Here is a 21,624-nt window from a genome sequence, read left to right on the forward strand (position 1 = left end):
CCCTCATGCTTACATAAGTAAGCAGGCAGACAAAGCAAAAATTTCTAAACATGTAAGGAGTGAAGACAAACAATTTAATCTATATATTATCAGTCAATTATAATACAGTTGGAGTCTTTCAAAGTAACTGTTGGTAGTAAAATAATCTGATCACATTTGATACAGCAATTAAAAAGAGTAGAAATTAAGTCTTCTATACAACAAGAGCATCTCCCGACATGTAAAGCAGTTAAAAAGCCCATGTATACTTTATTTTGCAGATGCTGCCCAGACTACAATCTACCCCAGGATCAACCTTTGCAGAATGCATTCTGTAAAATGCCTATCTAAAAATACATTCTATTTCACAGTATTCATTCCCGGGGGGGGGGGGGGGGGGGGGGGGGGGGCGGGGGGGGATTTCTAACCAAAACACTAAAACCAAACATATACATGAGACTATTCAACAGTAGCCTGGAATACAATCTTATGATGGGAAATTTCACATATGTTTATCAAATAGCATCTTATGTTTGTAATTTCAGTCATGTCAAATTAGGACAAATTTCTTTCTGCAAAGTTACCAGAAAAGACACTAGAGTCAGGAGAGCAGATTTCTAGTTCCAGCCTGCCTCTACCTACATGTGAGACACAGGACAAGTTCCCTTGATTCTCAGAAAGGCCTCAGATTCCATGACTATAAAACAAAGGGGCTGAAATAAATGAGTTCTAAGGAGCATTCCCATAAAACGGGATTTTGCTAAATTTTTGAGAACTTAAATTTTTAAAAAAATTATACCTATGAAATATTAAGCTTGGTACTTATCACCAATAATGCTGATTACATAGAGAGCTTTAAGCCATGGAAGTACTGATTCTGCATGTATGGGACAAAATGCAACACGTTTCGTGAGCATGCTTTTCCAGTTATCAGAAAGGGAGGGAAATTTTACAGTGACTATAAAGGGTTGGAACAACAATGGAAACATTACCTGTAGTAGCATGCTAGTGATGGACAGGCATTACTTGTGTTTTTAGTAACTTTTGCACACAAGCAAGAGGTTTTCTAAAAGATACCATAGAGCACAATGACACAATACATGTGACCTGACAAATTCAAAACATACTTGAAATGAAAAGGCCAACCAAAATACTTCAAGGGAACATTTCACTCGTTTATAAAATGTAGACACAGACCTGGGCCTAACATACTTCATTGTACCACATCAAGTCCCAAAGTCCAATTGCCCTTTCAGAAAGAAGTGCATCTTTTACAAAACTAACACATATTTTCAAGAATCAAGACTCACTTGTGACAGACTGCACTCAGTAGAAAACCCGAATATACTGTCTCTGGTTCCAAAGTTTTCTATGCTAGCACAAATGAAATTAATGAATACGTAAGACTAAGTGCATGAAAGTATCATACCTTAAAATGCGTATTTATACTGAAAATGTGTTTCACATTGACAGGTAGATTTGCAAAGGATAAAGTCATTTTCCACAAAGAAAATTCCCAAGGCTTGCTTAGTAATTCCAAATTTCCCTAACAGAAATTTCCTCTTGATGTCAGATTGGATAGGAAAAACAGCTACTTTTAACTATTATTATGAAATGTCCTAAAATAAAAGTAATTATTAGGCTGGTTAAAAAGCACTTGACGAGAACCACGAAGAATTAGTCTTCCTTGAGAAGACACTAGAAGAAACTGTTAAGAATGGGATAAAGCAAATGCAACAGAGCCACAAGGCACATACATATAAACTGACTAAAATTACAGTATTTTTATTCTCATGGGTTTCCTTATTTTATATTATCTTGAAGACAAACTGACTGTAATCTTCCAAAATACCAAAAGTAGCTTGAAATGTTATCAATTCCTTTCCTTAACAGAATGAGGACTTTTAACTACAAATACTGTAATATATGAAAGGGTTTCAATACAAGATAAAATTATGCATCATAAACTTCAAATTACCACACAGTGGACTCCCTGGCATCCCCACCTAATGACACGACACACAAACAAGCTATCGAGCAAGAATCTGTTAACAGTTTTATTTTTTTTTTTTATGTTAAATACCATGGGACAGGATTGTAAGGATGAAAAACTCAGTCAACAACTGCCTCACAAGGGATAAGAAAAATTCTGCCATGATATTAGCAAAGGTAAAGGAGAAAATTTACACTGTAAGAGGCACCATTTCCCCACAGAATACCTCTTGGCATTTCCTGAATGAGTGGGATTAGCAATCTAAATAAATCATATTTCAAGAGGTAACAGCAACAGATAAAATTTAAAGGGATTATTAAAATAACATTTACAAGACTCTGAACAATTCTTGAACTCTTATTAAAACCACAAAGAAAGAACAATTCTTTATTTATGAATTTCATAAAGGACTGAATGTGCAACTGACATCTGCTAGTGATGATCTGGTAATATACAATTTGTCCAGGAGCCGAACAGTTTGTTTTATTGTGTTTTCTAACCGTAAGAGATCATTAAAGGCAAAGCCTATATGACGCTGTATACACAAAAAAAAAAAAAAAAAAAAATGGTCACCGTGGGCCATACTACCAGTGAAATGGTAGGTAAACAAATCTTTTTCTGGTCAAGAGAAAAAAAAAGAAATAGCACTCTGCATGCTTCACTCTACAAGATGAACTTCCCTAGAAAGAACCCGATGAAAATGGCTGCAATTACGACAAGAAGGGAAGGAAGAGGACTGGCGACATTATCTCTGAAGGATGCAGCTGAGGTGGATCCAGGTTTATCCGAATGTGCTACCTTTCTGAGCCTTAAGCCTTCATCCTAGAAAAAAACATACGCACAAAAAGAGGTTTTAAAAACAAGTATGCACACGGTAAAACTGCCGAACTAAAAATCTATGGGCAGAAAGCAGATCAGTGTGCACGTGGCTGGGATGGGAACAGGGATTAACCACACTAACCAGCATTAAGAAGACTTTCTAGGGTGATTTTAAAAAATAGAGCTGAAAATTGTACTCCTGACAAACTGAAAAATCAGGTACAGCTATATTTATACAGAAGGAAAACACCCTGCTAAAATGTACTAATACAAGTAAGGAAGAGTTCTGTGCATGCACTGATTTCCGTGGTGGCCCATAGTATTTTTACACTGGTTACCAAAGACCACCAGGAACAAAGCTGTGGTGTGACAGGTTTATGGACACACTGCAACCAGGGCATCCACACAGCAGAGGCACAGGGACTATCCGGCCAAAAAGAAAAGGCAGGATTTTACAAGATTTGGAGGAAGAGGGAATTTCAGGATAAAACTTAAGTAACAAGTGTTTTGATAAACTCAAAGCAGGAGGCCCCTGTGTCAGCACTGGGTCTTGACTACAAAGGAGACACCAAACCCTGCTTCCTCGGAAACAACAAACTACAACAGCTACGGAATGTTGTATACAGAACCCACCCCCTCTTTTGACACCGTGCCCCTAGATCTGGAGAGAAAGGCTGCTTCTCTGTGTCAAAGTGACTCAGATCCTCTAGACAAGAGTGGGTCGCTTGGTTCTTACTGGTATCATTTCACACAGCAACGTTTTCTGACAGTATGATTTTAGGGGACAAGGTTTCTCAGTAAGAAAGCAGAAGTCACTCAAAGTAGGAAGTTGTTAGGACCCTTTACCGGCCACAGTGTGACCTTGGGAAAAATACTGATACCTGTTACCTAGGCAACTGACTTTATCTGTGTCCATCATCCCAGCCAGATGAATGACAGGGCAGATTTTTACTTCCTTACTGCAAGCTAATTTTTCTTTTCTCACATTGATTCCTCTAGTATGCTTACTAATACCAAGTAAAAGAGTCCACCTCAGCTCATACTGTTTTACGGGCAATTAGTAGATTCTCTGAGGGTTTGTGGGATTTTTTTTAGTCTTATGTTCATTAGTCCTGTGTGAAGAGAACAATGATTCTCAAACCTGGCATGAACTTTAGAGAATCCTCCTAGTGATTCTGATTTCCTAGGTCTGGGGAGGGCCTAGACATACGTATTTTTAAAAAGCGCTAAGAGATTCAGATGCACAGCCTGGATTAAGAACCATAGGCCTAGAGAGATAAAAAGGAACAGTGATCAGACATGTTCAAGAAAGTTAATCTGCCAACAAATTATCATGGGCCTTATGTATGAAATGTTAAAGGGCCTGTAACTGATTCTATAAGCCAATGGTCTTCAAGTTCTTTTGTTTCACCTTTTATACAGCAGAATGTTTTTTTCAAATAACATCTCCTACAGAACATCAGCCTATAAAGAGAGACCAGCACCCAAATCTCACTCACCTCTCTCCCCGTCCACTCTTCCTGTTTTCCAGCCCTGCCCTACTTATGCTATTCTTACTATTTCCACTTCTCCCCTCCCGCAAAGAGAGGAACAAATGTACTGAGTATGCTAAGGAGCACATCTTTCATCAAAGAAGAGAACTGTGCCACGGACGTCATGGCAGATAAAATAAAGGTAACGAAAACAGCATCCTTAAAAATCTATGGTGTGTAGATATAGGTGTGAAATGAAGATAATCTTTCCACTATCCAGAGAGGTGCTGGGGGCCCCTGAGGGGTACTGTGAAACAGGAAGAGACAATTATTTCAGCACAGATCAATTCAAGATACAGTGCTTCTGATCCAGAGTACATATAGTTCTATATACATCTAACAGATGGAATAATCAAATGTAGATTAAGTCCCTTCATTTAGCTTATTTATTACTTCTATACATTTTTGTATCATCTACTTTTGATACAAAAAGCTTCAAAGCCTAAAAAAGGTAATTTAAAAGTATTCAGGTCTTGAAATAAGTAATTATTTTTCAAAGGCGTATTATTAATACACTCCACACATATTCAAATTAGTCCTCATTCACCAGTTCATCCATTTATTCATATATATGAATGACTACTGTATGCATGTTCTATGAATGCAAAGATGAATGAGTACAGTCCTTGCCCCCAAAAGCACTACCGCCCACTAGAGGGAGAAAGACCTCTGACAAACAGGAACAGTAACTTGACAGAGTCTTCACAGAAACAAAGGAGACAGCATTCCAAAACCGTGTTTCTTGTCTTCTAAGGGGAAGAAAGTCCTAGAAAAGGTTATACTGAAAAGATGACAAGAACCGAGTACCAAAAGACAAGAGCACATGTATGAAAATGCTGGTCAGGGCAGAACAGGATTTCAGGACATTCCAGTCAGAAGGAAAAATTTGAGAAAGCAAAAAAGAGATCATAATCAGAGAGGCTTCTTCAGGATACTCTAGTCCAACGCTGTCCAATACAAACATAATCTGAGCTTCAAATGTGAGCCACTTACATACTTTTACATTTTCTAACAACACATTGAAAAGGTAAAAAGAAAATGGTTAAATGAATTTTAATAATAAAATGCAATCCAACAGAACCAAAATTCAATCCAATATATTCCATTTTATTCAATCCCATTTAACCAAAATACTATTTCAATAAATAACAATATAAAAAAGATCTATTTTACTTTTCTGTACTAAGTCGAATAAATCAAGGAGTATTTTACACTCCCAACGTGTCTCAATTCAAACCCCATTTCAAGTGCTGAACAGCCTCCTATGTCCCTACTTTGTGGGGCAGCACCATTTCAGGCGCTTCACATGACTAGGGCATATGTGAAGGAAGTTACTAACAAGAGAGGAAGCTTAATGCCACAGGCCAGATCACAAATAACTAAGACATCTAGTAGGGAAGGAACCTGCAGGCAATGAGAAGCCATGGTAAAACTGTAAAAGAGGCCAGAGTAGGAAGCAAAGATATAATCAAATTGGAAAAAAAGAACTGACCAAGGATAAATTTAAAAACGGACAGATAAAATGGCCTAATAATATTCACATATCCTATGCCTTCATTTAACCCAACTTATTTTCAAAAAGCAACTTACTCTCAGGTGTCGATTTTCTTCTGATAGTTTCATCATTTCTCCCTGAAGTCTTTTACATTCTTCCATGAGTTTCCTTGTTTCAGTATCATTGAGTGAAACACTATGCGGTTTTGGCATGGGTCCATCTTGTTTAGAGGCATTCAGTGGAACAGTTTTGCTGGGTTCCAGATCATTCTGTATTACAAAGACAGTGGGACTTTTTTAACTAACCAAATCTCCTTAGAGATTTTAAACAAATAAATACAAGTTGAAACTCCACACTTTTCTTTTCCAAAAAAATTATTTAAATGCAAATTTTTGAGGTTGTGATTCCATTAATACAAATTTTTTTTTAATTCCAAACATTACAGTCATCTGTGAACAATTTTTAGAAGGACTAAATCAATAAAGGTCGGCAGTTAGAAAAGTCAAAATAAGCAGCCCACTCCCTCCTCTAGTCCCCAAACCCTCTGCACTTACCTCTACCATAGCACTTATCATATATTATAATAATGTATTTTTGATGTTCTTTCCTACAACACTTCAAAGGCTAGGAGAGCAAGAGTCATTTCTCTTTGCATTTACCCCTAAACCCAGCACTTTGGCCAAGAGTGGTTATTCAATGAAAGTATGCTGACTGACGCCAACCAAAATCCAAATATGAAGGTCATTTTTAGTGCTCTGATTCTGCAATTCAAATGAGATTGGGGGGGGGGGACATTATCGTAATAATTCCAATGAAATTAGGAGACTACCTAAGAAAAACATTTAAAAGAAAACCTAACTTCTATTAATGGGAAAAATAATTGAAGGATATAAACACTAGAGGGGAGATAATGAACACAAACATATCATGGGGAAAAAAAGAGAAGGGGAGTTAAACGTAAATGATTCTTTCAAATCATTTTGAACACTGTTTGCTTTAACTCATGAAACTTAATATGGAATCACCATAGCACTCAGACAGCTTTAAAACTGTGAGCCCCAAAATTGTCATTCTTACCAGCTTACCCAATACAGGTAAACATCTAGGGCAGTGCCTAATTAAGTAAGCGTTCCTGAGCCTGTGGTCTAACGTGCCTCAATATCCTTTGCCCTTAAGTCATTTATACCATCACACACACATCTTAACAGTTATTAGTGCAATGAATCATCTCTTTAACTAAAATTTTACTTGCTAGAAATGTAACACGTTATATTTTAAAAATTGTTTTATTCAGATATAAGCTCTAAAAAAACACTTCAACTTTATGGCATTCCACAGTCCTCAGTAAGATTTAATTATAGGTTATACACCTATCACACCATCCCAGGTTCCAAATTTATATTAAATGTAAATAGTTGTTTGTTCAAGGGGTAAAACTAGTATTTCTTATGAAGGGAATGTGATTTGATCACTATCCCTAAATCCATTAAAAATTAATAATGTTATAATGAGGTTCCAATGTACAACACCACATTATCTGACCTGTCAACACTCAAGAGTTTTATATTTTCCTTCAGAAGCTTCTCAGGCTGTGATGGGTTTCTAAGAAGCCTACTTCCAATTTCCTCCTCTGAGTTTTTCTCTTGCTAGCTTTCTTGTTCTTCACCCTATCCTCCCTTGTCCCTCTCTATTATTAAAAATCTGTATCAGATCTATCTTCTCTCCACCAATCTTCTTACTCTTTCCCTTAACAGTAATTAGAATTCATTTCAAAATGACTTTTCAAGTATGCTCCGATTCCAACCTAGAACAAGTCCAAATTCTGAAAATAAGGGCAGTTCACTGCCTTCCTCTATAAAGATGAAACCAACAGTCAATACTACGCCAACTAAAGAATCCTCAGGTTCTAAGAATTTGGAAAAAAATAGACTCATACCAGAATGTTGACTAAAAATTAAGAGGAGATACATGAGGCCAATAAGAGAAAAAAATTAAAATGTAGAATCCTCAAAATCTTCACAACTGGCTTTTTTATTTTTAAATAAATTCTTTAAATTCCAGAAAATTTAGAATTATGAGAGGGAAGGAGAGGAAACTACCAATCTCATCAACTCAGCCCAACTATTATTTAAATAGTATCTTCCAGGGGCGCCTGGGTGGCTCAGTCAGTTGAGGATCCAACTTCGGCTCAGGTCATGACCTCACAGAGTTCATGGGTTTGAGTCCCACATCAGGTTCTGTGCTGACAGCTTGCTCAGAGCCTGCAGCCTGCTTCGGATTCTGTGTCTCCCTCTCTCTCTCTCTCTCTGCCCCTCCCCTGCTCGTGCTCTGTCTCTGTCTCTCAAAAATAAATAAATGTTAAAAAAAAAAAATTCAAATAGTATCTTCCAATATTTTCTCATATGCACATTTTATAAAACCAGCATGCACTGTAACATTTTTATCGTTATCCATTTATATGTATATGTTTTATCATTTTAAATGACATGGTGAAATTAATTACTCTATTCTGTGCCTAACTAAAATTACTTAGGATGCCTGGGTGGTTCAGTCAGTTAAGCCTCCAACTCTTGAGTTCAGCTCAGGTCACTATCTCAAGGTCATGAAATGGAGCCCATAGAGCTCCATGCTCAGTGTGGGGCCGGCTTGATATTCTCTCTTTCCCTCTGCCCCTCCCCGGCTTGTGTGTACATGTGTGCACACTCTCTCAAAAAATAATAAATAAATAAACATCTCACTCTTGTTACACATTTGATGGGTAGCTTCCCTCTCTCCAGCATTTTAAATAACATGTCAACAAATATCTCTCATGGTTGGTAGAATTTGATTTTTCTTTTTCACTGAAATTTTTCTTAATGTTATACTGCTTTTATAACAAAAGGAAAATGTCATAACCAATTTGTGGAGCATAAACATATAGAACACAAAGGATACAGTGAAGCTTAAACACATTTTCAACAGTGAATCAAGTAAGACATAAAACAAGTTACTTGGAGTACACTTCCACCAGATACTATTATTTAGGCCCCCTACAAACCAGTCAACATACGTAGCAGATGCAATGAAATCTAATTTATTTGTGTATATTTAAAGTATAAGCATATATAACCTAACTTAATTGTGAGTTAAAAAAAAAAAAGGGCAGGGGGCTGAGTCATTCATGTAGCAACCATCTGAAGAGCCTGATGGGAACACTAAGGCTGCTGGGACTTTAAGTATATACTTCCATTCAGGAGCTCCATTAGTGAGGTTTGGCTCCAGGAAAACAGCTCATTCCTTGAGAGTTGCTTCAGAAACTGGTCCAGAAAGAGGAGACTGGTTGCTCTGAGAACCATGAAACAAGCACACTAGAAGGATTCAACATGCTGTGACTCTTAGGAAACTTGATGAATAGTAACAGTATATGAACATTATATTTAACACTACAAACTAGAATAAATGGGAAGGTCAAGGCCATGGTATAAAGTAAGACAAGAAACTATGCCACATCTTGTACATTTTCCACTATTTTAGATTATTGAGCCTCTCTGCATTAATCCCTTTCCATCCATTCACTTCCGTATTCCTTTTTAACAACCTTCAGAATTTCAATTCTAATATTTTAAATTATTCCTGTTAGAGGTAATCAGAAAAAGAGAGCAAGGGATTGGAAACAGAAGGGGAAAAGTAAAATAGAAGGCAAAACAGGTGTTTGCAAGTGAAGCCCTGAGAAGGACAAAGGAGCTAAAGAATTTAACTACAGGGTTACGTTCTTGTGAGTATTAGCAGTTAAGTGGTATAAATGTACACAAAGGGAATTACAAGACTAACATTAACAGCTATGGCATAAAACTGTCAGAGGCATAATTAAGGCCTTAACCTGGGAAGAGAGAGTATTTGAATGACAAGGTTACTGAAGACTTATTTTCACTCTAAAAAACCAATTTACTATTTCTGTAGAATCATGATTCCCAGAAATAAGTAACTAAAATCACAAAATCAATAAAGTATTAGACATTTAGATAAAGGATCAAATTTTTAAGCCTTAGTATACATATTCTCTGCAAAGCCAAATCAAAGTATAACCAACCTGTTCAAACTATGGGGTTCCCGAAGTTTCTAGCAAGCAAACAATGGTAAAGAGAATCATATAGCAACCATTACACCACCCAAAGTCACCATTTATCTTATTGATGTGCTGTCATCTTACTTGAGTGAATGTTAACTGCACACACACACACATACAAACACACGCGTTCAACTATGACCTAAGATATTTAGGGTTTAACCACAAATCCTCCTACCATGGGTACTGTAAATAACTAACAATAACAGTTAAAGAGGGGTTACCATTATTCGTGTTTGATAACAAAATATAAAATAGTAATTTTATTTATCTTTTTTAAAAATATATATGACAAAATACTTGCCTGGATAGCAACATTTGCCAGCTCCTACCTTTACTGCTCATCTATTCAAATAAACTCCTAACTCCTTTTTTAGAGAATGAGCCCCAAATCTCAATGAAAGAAAAAATTATACCAACTTCATAATAATGTTCAACTTCCATTTGTCCTGCTCACTACTGAGATTTTATTAAGTATTCAATTTGCTTTTTTAGAACAGAGAATAGTTTCAGTGCATGATTTTCAAACAATTTGTGGTTCTATTGTATTTTTAAACATGGCTAAAATGTCAATTCTATCTGCTTCACATAATACACTCAATACCATATACGTGCTAGGTAACTACATTAACGTAACCAGTAACACTAGCAGACTCCTATAGCTGTTAGCTCCCTAAAACAAACCTTCTGCTTCTCCTGTTTGAACACACTGAGTCCCCTGGGGTCATTCTTCGTATTATAACTGGCAGGTGTTGGAACTGTGTTGTTGATGCTGCTTATTGAAGCGACAGCCGGAGCAGTCCCTGGTGGAGTTATACCCTGAGGTAGCATGGGAAACATATTCTCAGATTCACAAACTGACTTCTCCTGCATGGTACTGGGAATGACTAACAGAGAAATCATTAGGCTCTAAAACATTCACATTTTATTCTATAAAAATATATTATGCATTAAGATAGAACACTAATAATAACTATGTTAAAGCAAAAAATACAACAGTTTCTGAACTAGCTTTTTATATTATTTCCCAAACAAAATTACCTAAGATCAATTTGCATTATACTAATTAAATGTATAATCCTTATTCAATTTATGTTCGCCTCATGTTGTCCTAAAATGAATACCTTCTAATTTTGCACTCTTAATTTTCATTGCTAATCAATCCTTGTCAATATTTGAAAAACAAGCACTTGATATTTTCTTACCTTTGGTGACACTCAGCCTGAACAATTTTAAATTAAATGTATTTTTCCCCTTTAGGTTCAAAAAATTTATTTTATAAACCTGCCCTGTACTCAACACACACACACACACACACACACACACACACACACACACACACACACACCCTTCCCAGGACCAATAAACAAACTTAAGGATGCACATAACATTCCGGTTTACCAGTATCTCCATAGTTTTATTCCTATTTTCTCAAATTCCTTTAATATAGATGAAAATAATATGATACCAAAAAGTTGAAACACACTCATAAATAATACTTATTGACATCTAGAGATCACTGTATATGACTATGAGAACTCCATCTCACTTAATAATGCAGTCCCCAATCTGTTCTTTGTCTCAATACAAAACAATGTATATTTAATCATAAAACATCTTTATACAGAAGACCACAGAAAATCCTTGTTCTTGACAATCCATTAGTCTTCATTAAGATAAACTGATATTTTTTCCTAGAAAATATGTCATTAACATATATTAAATGGAGGGCATAAATGAAATGCAATACATTTAGGAAATCTGACAAACATCAAGAATAATTGGAGGCCTCAAAATAAACCAAAAAAATTTTTAACGGAACACAAAGAATTAGATAGGTGATAAAACATCACAAATAACAAGCTAATTAAAACCACATTCAATCATGAAAAAAAAACACTTCCACTAAATAAACACTAGATTTCATAATACACAGTTGATAATAACTAAAAAGAGCTAATAATTCCAAGAACCCAACTTTGTAAAATATAAAATAGTCAACACTTTAGTATCCTCTGCCTCCTCCAGCTGTCAACAACTCAGGGAACATGCTGAATGGCTCCTGTGCTGAACACAACTCAACTCAAAGACTTTCTGCCATTAATTTACTGAAATATATCCAAAGACCTGCATTCCCTAAAACTAGGATGACCACAAATTTTAGCACACTTAAGGACAGTATTAGTTAATGCTTGCTGCCCTGGAATAATTATTAGTAGCACCTTCATTTATGACAAAAAGGTTCCTGAAATCCTAGGTCACTCCATCTATGATGCAGATCAAAGAACTATGTCCCAAAAAGAAGCCCACTCTAATGATGGCTCAAATAAATTAGAACTGTTCTGTCAAGAAATGATTTCTTTAAATTACAAAAATTTTAAAAACAAGAACCCAAGCACTATACACTTCTAAAGCCGGTACCTTTCTTACCACAGAACTTCAGTCTTTTTTTTTTTATATATTCAGTATCAAGGTCCTACAAACCTAAAGAAATCAACAAAATAGTAACACTTCCTTTTCCACTATTCTTAGAACATGTAAATGCCTTAAAACTAACAGCAAACCTAAAAGATCCAGATCCTCAAACAGGTAAGGTTCACTTACATGATGTAATTAAATGCCCATCTACTCCTTTTGGGAGCAAGATGGGTAAGGTGCTGGGAGCACAACGGGAAAGTGGGATGGGGTGGTTAATGTAAGATACACTGACTCAACATCAGAGTTTGAAACCTGCTATCTACAGGATAGCAACTTGGAGAAGACAGCATCAGCAACTCTGACAGCTACTGTGTTATCTGCTTTGTGGATACTAACCAAATTCTTCTGAGTTGACTACTAAAGATCAAAAATGCCAATGATCAACGCTTTAAATGTGTAAGGGACCACTAAGTGGATATACATCTCAACTGCTCTGACCAGTAAATAAGGCTAAATACAAAGTACACATGTCACCCTTAAAGAAAGTATATTAAACCTGAAGTTGTCACCAACAACTTAGTTAATTTAGTTAAAAACTAAACTGAAATTCTGCTTAAATTAACATACTTTTTATAACATATTAATAAATTAAAAAAGAACAAAGGGCCAAATGATCAAGGAATTTACAGTGATCTTAACTATAAACTAAAAAATGTATTTGTACTCTACTTTTAAAAATATACATTACCTTTTAATGTTTATTTATTTTTGAGAGACAAAGAAACAGAGTGCAAGCAGGGGCGGGGCAGAGAGAGAGGGAGACACAGAATCTGAGCAGGCTCCAGGCTCCGAGCTGCCAGCACAGAGCCTGACGTGGGACTCGAACACATGAACTGTGAGATCATGACATGAGCTGAAGCCAGACGCTCAACTGACTGAGACACCCAGACGCCCCTCATAACATTTTTTACATGTATCTTCCTTGAATAAGGGAGTGTCATCTTTAATCAATTTGTCAAAGTGAGGATTCAGCTTCATATAGCATTTTATCAATTTATTTGTAGTAAACTAACAAACTTTGTCTAAGTATAACACCACTGAATAATGCCCTAATTTCCAGGGCTCAGACAGTTAAGCAACTGACTCTTGATTTAGCTCAGGTCATGATCTCATGGTCTGGAGGACTGAGCCCCACTGCTTGGGATTCTCTCTTTCCCTCTCTTTCTGCCTCTCCTTTGCTTGCACGCACAGGCACATATTCTCTCTCTCTCTCTCTCTCAAAATAAACAAACATTTAAAATAAGAAGAAGAAGAATGCCCTAATTTCCTAACAGCAAGCTTCACGCTAAACTGAAGGTAAATATACAGAAAAAGGGTGTTAAGTAATTTTGTAACTTTATCTATAATGCTAGAAAGAAGCTAGTACGTCAAACATACTAAGGTATTTAAACAGGTTTATAAACTTCATCTATAGACAATACTGACTTGGAAATGGCAAGACACAGTTATCAACATGAATAAAGTACTATAAAAAAAGGGTGTTTTATATGTATTTATATATTATTTATATATATTTATAAATATATATTTACATGTATAAGATTTTCTCAATTGTTAAATATTACATATTATAGTTGTTATAATAAATAAACAAAAACTTTATACATAAAGTTATAATAAGTAAGAAAAACTATATACCAGATTTGGTTACTTTGAGGCTTCTTATTTTCTACAAAAGATGAGAAGCAGTATTAAACAGGTGAGTTGACAGAAAGTCACCTAACCACTCTGAAAGAACTTGGGGGTGTGCTTCTCAGGTTGTCCTTCTCAATAATGAAGATTTCTTGTAGCATCTGCAGATTAGTAGCACTACAAGAATGCATTTAAGCAGTAATAATCAGTGTTTCTCCAAAGCGTATTTTGCAGAACATCGATATTTATGAGAATTACATTAAAAAAATTTTGGATTAACATATTTCCTTTATTCAGGACCATTAATATGCATATGTGCAATGTGTTTATTGGGAGACATAGTACTTGTAGTATTTTTCCAAATTCACTGGACCACATAACCCTTTCAACCCAATACACTTTGGGAAATACTGCCTTATAAAACAACTGTGTTTCAGTCCATCTTTTTAAAACAAGCACATTACTCAATTAAGGCCACCTCTAGATAGTATAGATGCAATTTTTTTATACATTTGAAGTGTATAAATTTGAAATACTGGGGGCGCCTGGGTGGCGCAGTCGGTTAAGCGTCCGACTTCAGCTCAGGTCACGATCTCACGGTCCGTGAGTTCGAGCCCCGCGTCGGGCTCTGGGCTGGTGGCTCAGAGCCTGGAGCCTGCTTCAGATTCTGTGTCTCCCTCTCTCTCTGCCCCTCCCCCGTTCATGCTCTGTCTCTCTCTGTCTCAAAAATAAATAAAACGTTAAAAAAATTTAAAAAAAAAAAATCTGAAATACTGATATATTGAAATATTAAAAGTCTCATTTTATGTGCAAAACTGGAAAGGTGAATTCCGAACACTTAAAAATCCCCATCAGGGGCTCCTGGGTGGCTCAGTCGGTTAAGCATCGACTTTGGCTCAGGTCATGATCTCAGTCTGTGAGTTCGAGCCCCGCGTCGGGCTCTGGGCTGGTGGCTCAGAGCCTGGAGCCTGCTTCAGATTCTGTGTCTCCCTCTCTCTCTCTGTCCCTACTCTACCTGTGCTCAGTCTCTCTCTCTCTCTCTCTCTCTCTCTCTCTCTCTCAAAAGTAAATACATGTGAAGAAAATTAAAAAAAAAAAAAATACCCATCAAGGAATCATGACAGCAAGGCTAGCAAGCCAACAGAGACCATACATGACAACTGCAACTTACTGATTCACTGGATACCTGCTGGGTACCCAGGGTCAGGGTTGGATTTTACACATTTTAAGTTATCCTACATCTCCAAAAACATATCCCAATCATAAGATCCAATCACTACCATAAGAAATAAAAGGAGACACATCATCCTATGTGCTGCTAACACATAGGATGATTTTAACATTAAACTTTTACCATCTAAAGAAGTGTCTTCAAATGACAATCAGGTTCCCATTCTAATCTTGGCCAGAAGAATGGTCTTACACAAAGTCTGACAAAACTAAAAATCATTGTTTTACCCCAGTGCCCAGACTGTGGTCTTCAAATACCATCTCCCACTGAAAAGTTTCAGAGCTTGTGAAAGAAGGGAATGATTCCAGGTCTGGGCCTGGAAATATCTTGCCATACTAGACACCAAGAAAATTCTCTGGGTGATGGGTATTAAGGAGGCACTTTTGTGATGAGCACTGGGTCTTATATGTAAGTAATGAATCACTAAATTCTACACCTAAAACCAGTTTTACCATTTATGTTAACTTAGTAAATTTAAATAAAAACTTCCAATTAAAAGAAAAAAGATTCCCAAAGACAACTATAGTAAAAGGACTCAGGAACAAACAAGAGGAGGCTCCTATATATGAGATTAATACTGATAGTAACTGCAAGGAGTTGAAACACAAACATGTTCAAGTCCATGAGTTTACAATAATGTGGGAAAGAGGGAGGGAAAAGGGGAGGGAAAGAAGGAGGAAGGGAGGCTGACTGATTGTAGTCACATCAGAGGGACGCTTGTGACCAACTCATTTTTTGAAAACCCAGAACTCAAGAGAAAGACAGGAAATTTCCCTTGCCTTTGCAAACTCTATACCACTGAATAAATAACCAAATATTAGATGAGCCAAATTTCTGTCTACAAATGTAACTAATAAAATGAAGAATAACAAAATATCATTATGCAATCTTAAATAAATTAATATACTAAACTATAGCTTCTCAATTTTGATTTTATTGTTGTTTGGGGCCAGATAATTCCTTGTGAGTGCAGTCTTAGGCACCACAGGAGCTGAGCAGCATCCCTGGCCTCTACCAACTAGATGCCTAGTTGAGAAAACCAAAAATGTCTCCAGATTGACAAATGTCCCCTCAAGGGCAATTATCCCTGGCTGAGAACCACTCACCCACACACTGCACACCAGTGGTTAGTGAACTTAACAAAAAACAACCCAACATTATATGCCTCCTTGAGAGAATGTATCAACACCCACAAAGCAGTCTTGCCTCTCCCCAGCCAGCAACAACAAATCAAAATCTGATCAAACCTCTAGATCTGATTTTAGGATATACGAAACAAGAAAAGTTAAACGACACCACAAAAAGATGCAATCAGCAAAATCTAGTCTATGGGGAAAGTCTGTAAGACAAAGCCAGCTTCTTCAACAAACAATTTGCAAGAGAAAAACAGAGAGGGAATCTACAGATTAAAGAGATTCAGGACCCATATCCTCCAATAGCAGTATATAGGTTTTATTTGAATCTCAACTGAAACAAACTGCAAAACAAATGGCATCTGTGAGACAAATTTGAATGCTGCCTGAATAGTTTGATATTAAATGATACCTTAAGCTAATTTTAAAAGCTTGATGAATAGTACAGTCATTAAATTATTTTTCCTTTTTTTAAAGTTACCTTTGAATGATATATACCAAAATAGTTACAGACAAAATTATATTACGTATGGGTTTGTCTTAATACGTGAAATGAAAAGTGGTGAGGGTTAGATAAAAGAAGGTTAACAATAAACTGGTAACTTAAAGCTGGTCAGGGGTTAACGGGCTCACTGTACCTTTGTAACTGTTTGAAGTTTTTTCAAATAAAATGTTTTAAAAAAAAATCATTACCTTTAACACTTACTCCTTACCATTTAAATAGGTAGTAACTGGGGCGCCTGGGTGGCGCAGTCGGTTAGGCGTCCGACTTCAGCCAGGTCACGATCTCGCGGTCCGTGAGTTCGAGCCCCGCATCAGGCTCTGGGCTGATGGCTCAGAGCCTGGAGCCTGTTTCCGATTCTGTGTCTCCCTCTCTCTCTGCCCCTCCCCCGTTCATGCTCTGTCTCTCTCTGTCCCAAAAATGAATAAATGTTGAAAAAAAATTTAAAAAAAAAAAAAAATAAATAAATAGGTAGTAACTACACCACAAGCCCAAGTAGTTCTATTAGCAGAAATACATTCTGCAGCTAGTTCATCTAGGCTCAGAGGCAGATAGCGTCTGAAGTACTTTGAAATTACTGAACAGACCTTAGGTTACTAATAATACCTGCTCTGAAAAGGTTCCAGGGCCAAACTATTTCTGTTCATGCTCCACGGTATGGGACTCCAGAAATTCCACTCAGTACTTACTCAAGCCCTTTAGCAGATCCAAAACCACTTTCTTGGATTACTAGTCTCCTCTATGGGGTACTTGAAACAGCTAGGCACTACTATCATAGCCATATCACTTCCATCAACTTCTGGTCTGGCTTTTTCCTCTTAAGCAACAATATCAAGTACTTGCGTTCCAGCCTTTTTCACAGTTAGCCTCTCAAACTGTCTGCTACACAGAGTATAACAGAAGTCCAGATAAAAAGCCAGTTCGTACTACGTTTATTAAGGCATTATAAAAGCTGACATATAACTCCAAGTGAGGAAATATCCAAGTGTGCTTTTCAAGTAAGTCAATCCTTATTCCATTCAGTTTTACTTTGGGGAACAGATCCAAAGGAAACAAAAACACTACATCAAAGAGATATTGGCATCCCCATGTTCACTGCAATATTATTTACAACAGTCAAAACATGAAAACAACCTAAATGGCTACTGACTGATGAGTGAATAGAGCAGTTGTGATATATATGGGGGGAGAGGGAGGGAGAGGAATAAAATGGAATATCATTCAGTCACAAAAAAGGAAATCCTGCCATCTGTGACAGTACGGATGGACCCTGAGGGCACTGTACTAAGTAAGTCAGAGAAAGACAAATATTGTCTGATCTCACTTATATGTGGTATCTAAAAAACAAAAACAAAACAAACCTATGGAAAAAGAGATCACATTTGTGGTTACCAGAGGCAGGGGGTAGGGAGATGGGGGATCTTGTTGAAGGTGGTCAAAAAGTATGATACTTCCAATTAAGAGACAAATTAAGTCCTGGGGATGTAATGCACAACATGATGACTATACCTAACACAGGTGTATGGTATATTTGAAAGTTAAGACAGTAAATCCTAAGAGATCTCATCACAAGGAAAAAAACATTTTTTTTTCCTTTTTTGTATCTAAATGGCATAATGGATGTTAACTAAACTTATTATGGCAATCATTTCACAATATATGTATGTTAAGTCATTATGTTGTACACGTTGAACTTGTACAATATTATATGTCAACTATATCTCAATAAAACTGGGAAAAAATAACATATTATTAGTCAACCCAGACAATGTGCTATTTACGTTTTCTCAGTTCCAATACTAAGAGCTATGCAAGCTATGAGCTTTCTAGCAGCATTGGCAAAAGACAGAGTAGACTACAAATGGGAAGCATAAACATGCCACTGAACCCCCACTTTCCAGTAAGAATATATGCATTTACATTTTTTATTTTTGGCAAATACCTCAACATGCCTTTAAAAGAGCATTAAAAAACACAAATAATTTGACTGACACCTAGTTACCATTCAGGGACTCTTTCATTTCAGCTTATCCTAAAAGAGGAACCCAATAATTGAGCCCATGTATAAATCTAATCTGGGAATTTACTTTTCAATAGGGCAAATGGCTTCCAGATCAAGGCAACAGTCATGTCACACTGTAACCTAACTGTACTCAACATTTCTATTTACCCACATTATTTTATATATTAAGTCACCAAAAGAAAAAACTCACTCAACTCAACTTTGTCTAGTCCCTCCTACAAATCACAGAAAAAGACTAAAATCTGAATTTAAGAAGGGTAATAGGGAAACTGACCACAACTCATCCTATACAATCACAGACGACTTTCCAAACTAAACACATATATCTCAGTCCTCCAAACTGTATCTGCCTCACATCAACCCAAAAGCAACACAAAAATTACTAAGAAATAAAATCATATGGATTTTGACCAAAATCAATAGTAAGTAAAATACCTGGCAATAGCCAAACTTGGGAATAAACTGCTTGTTCCTGTAAATTACATCTTTTATCCCCAGATTGCTGGTACACAGTTGTCAAAAAGGAGTTTATGTCTATTATTTAATTATATTTATGCATATATATGTCTCACTCTAAAGAACTTGAAGTGGTTTAAAAAGTGGCAAAAATTGGGGAGAATTAACTGATTCTTCTCCATCATGCAGATTGTTATCTAAAAGCATTTTTCTTCTTGAATGGACAAAATGTCTAAAATGAAAAAAGCATCTCAAGTTTTTTAAAAACTTAATAAAGCACTGAATCTTATAAAGTAGAACAGCATCACTACACAACCCAAAAAGGCCAAAAACAGAAGCAAAATTCATCTCAAAGTAAACGAGAACTTAACAGCCTCCAACCTTCTTACATTTTCCTACTTACCAATTTATCATTTTCATTGGGCATTTCAAATACACATCTCAATTTAGAATCCATTAATTCATCAGGTTTTGCCTCTTTCCACTACAAACAAACAAAACCAAACATGAGACAGAGAAAGCATGACCGTGACAAATAGTTTCCCCTCAGGGACAACCGTAGCTGTCTGAAGCAGGGGTAGTCAGGAGGCACGGCTGCACCCTGATATTGATCACTCTGCCACTGTTATCAAGCAACGCCACAGAACTGTTTACAAAATCCTAAAGAAACCTACTATCGCCAGCATTCTTAGTAGTAGCATTTCTAAAGTGTTTCTAAGAAACAGTATTTCTACTATTTCAAAATTCTTTCATTTTTGAAATTATCTGTAATAAACAGATTTACAAGGGTTTTTTTTTATTTTAAAAATTAGCTTTCTCAACTGAGAACTATACAAATCCATGGTTTAAAAAACATTCCCCAAAATAAATTCGGTTTCACATCTATACTTACCACAGCTTCCATATCTGAAGTGTTTGGTGGAGCAAAAATTGTTTGTACCATAAACTTGTGTTTACTCTTCTCATTGGGATCATAGTCAAAAGGCTGTAGCATTACTAAATAAGAAGAAAGGACACATTACTTTGTGTATTCTGAATGTGTTTGCTTCTTATCACTCCTATTACCTCATTCACTAATATGCCAATTTAAAGAAAACCAGAAAGGGGTGCCTGGGTGGCGCAGTCGGTTAAGCGTCCGACTTCAACCAGGTCACGATCTCGCGGTCCGTGAGTTTGAGCCCCGCGTCAGGCTCTGGGCTGATGGCTCAGAGCCTGGAGCCTGTTTCCGATTCTGTGTCTCCCTCTCTCTCTGCCCCTCCCCCGTTCATGCTCTGTCTCTCTCTGTCCCAAAAATAAATAAACATTGAAAAAAAAAAAAAATTAAAAAAAAAAAAAAAAAAAAAAAGAAAACCAGAAAGAGTTCAAGAAACCTAATACTGGATTATTTACAGTAAGGATCCAGAATCACCTTTATAGCTCCAACTATTTTAACAACCCACAAAATAAATAGCTATTTAAAAAATAAATATAAACCTATGATTGTCCCGTCTAAATTTAGGTTTGGGTAAATTTTCTAAATATTGCCGACATTAACTATGATAATACCTGTAAACTCAGATTAAAATCTAGTAAATTGTTTATTAAAACTAGGCATAAATACAAGGCTTCATTTTGGTATTTAGTGATAGTATCTTTTAGAATTAGCTAGGATATGCAAAGGAGAAATTAAAAGCTAACTTCAAAACTCCCAACCATTTGTTAGCATTCTCATAAAACTAATTTTTGAGGGGTGCCTGGGTGGCTCAGTTGGTTAAGTGGCTGATTTCAGCTGAGGTCATGATCTCATGATTCACGAGTTCGAGTTCAAGTCCCACATCGGGCTCTGTGCTGACAGCTCAGAGCCTGGAACCTGCTTCTCAGATTCTGTGTCACCCTCTCTCTCTGACTCTCCCCCGATCGCTCAGTCTCTCTCTCAAAAATAAATAAAAACATTAAAAAAAATTTTTTAACTAATTTTTGAAAAATAGATTTTAAATAAACACCTACTCAGGAAGTCTACCAATCTGTTTATATCTGATTCTAAAAAACAAGGTATACGAGGAAAAGGTATATACTCTCATGATTTCAAGAATTTTTCTTGAGTCCTAATTACAAATTCAAATATTCCTAAGCACTTAAGCTTTTCAGTAGCCTTTTAAAGGATTTTTAGAGGTTCCATATGATTATAACTGATGCCAAATTATGTAATATAAACTTAATAAATGGCTATAAGAATGGATCTACGATTACACAAAATATGTATATGG

General features: G+C 36.3%; 1 protein-coding gene across 2 annotated transcripts in view; it reads right to left on the reverse strand.

The window, feature by feature from the left end:
• Nucleotides 1-2,012: 2,012 nt before the first annotated feature.
• Nucleotides 2,013-21,624, reverse strand: part of VAPA (VAMP associated protein A) — a 45,918-nt gene continuing 26,306 nt past the window's right edge. Inside the window, exons 3-7 of one of the 2 annotated variants that reach the window (XM_045459256.1) lie at nucleotides 20,271-20,374; nucleotides 19,782-19,862; nucleotides 10,608-10,742; nucleotides 5,914-6,087; nucleotides 2,013-2,794 (exon numbers count right to left, since the gene is read on the reverse strand). In XM_045459256.1, coding sequence (XP_045315212.1) covers nucleotides 2,636-2,794; nucleotides 5,914-6,087; nucleotides 10,608-10,742; nucleotides 19,782-19,862; nucleotides 20,271-20,374 — 653 coding nt within the window. In that variant the 3' untranslated portion in view covers nucleotides 2,013-2,635. The remainder of the gene's footprint in view (nucleotides 2,795-5,913; nucleotides 6,088-10,607; nucleotides 10,743-19,781; nucleotides 19,863-20,270; nucleotides 20,375-21,624) is intronic. The other variant, XM_045459257.1, reaches the window with a different exon arrangement.

Source organism: Leopardus geoffroyi, chromosome D3 (genome assembly GCF_018350155.1).
Source record: "Leopardus geoffroyi isolate Oge1 chromosome D3, O.geoffroyi_Oge1_pat1.0, whole genome shotgun sequence".
Lineage (NCBI taxonomy): Eukaryota > Metazoa > Chordata > Mammalia > Carnivora > Felidae > Leopardus > Leopardus geoffroyi.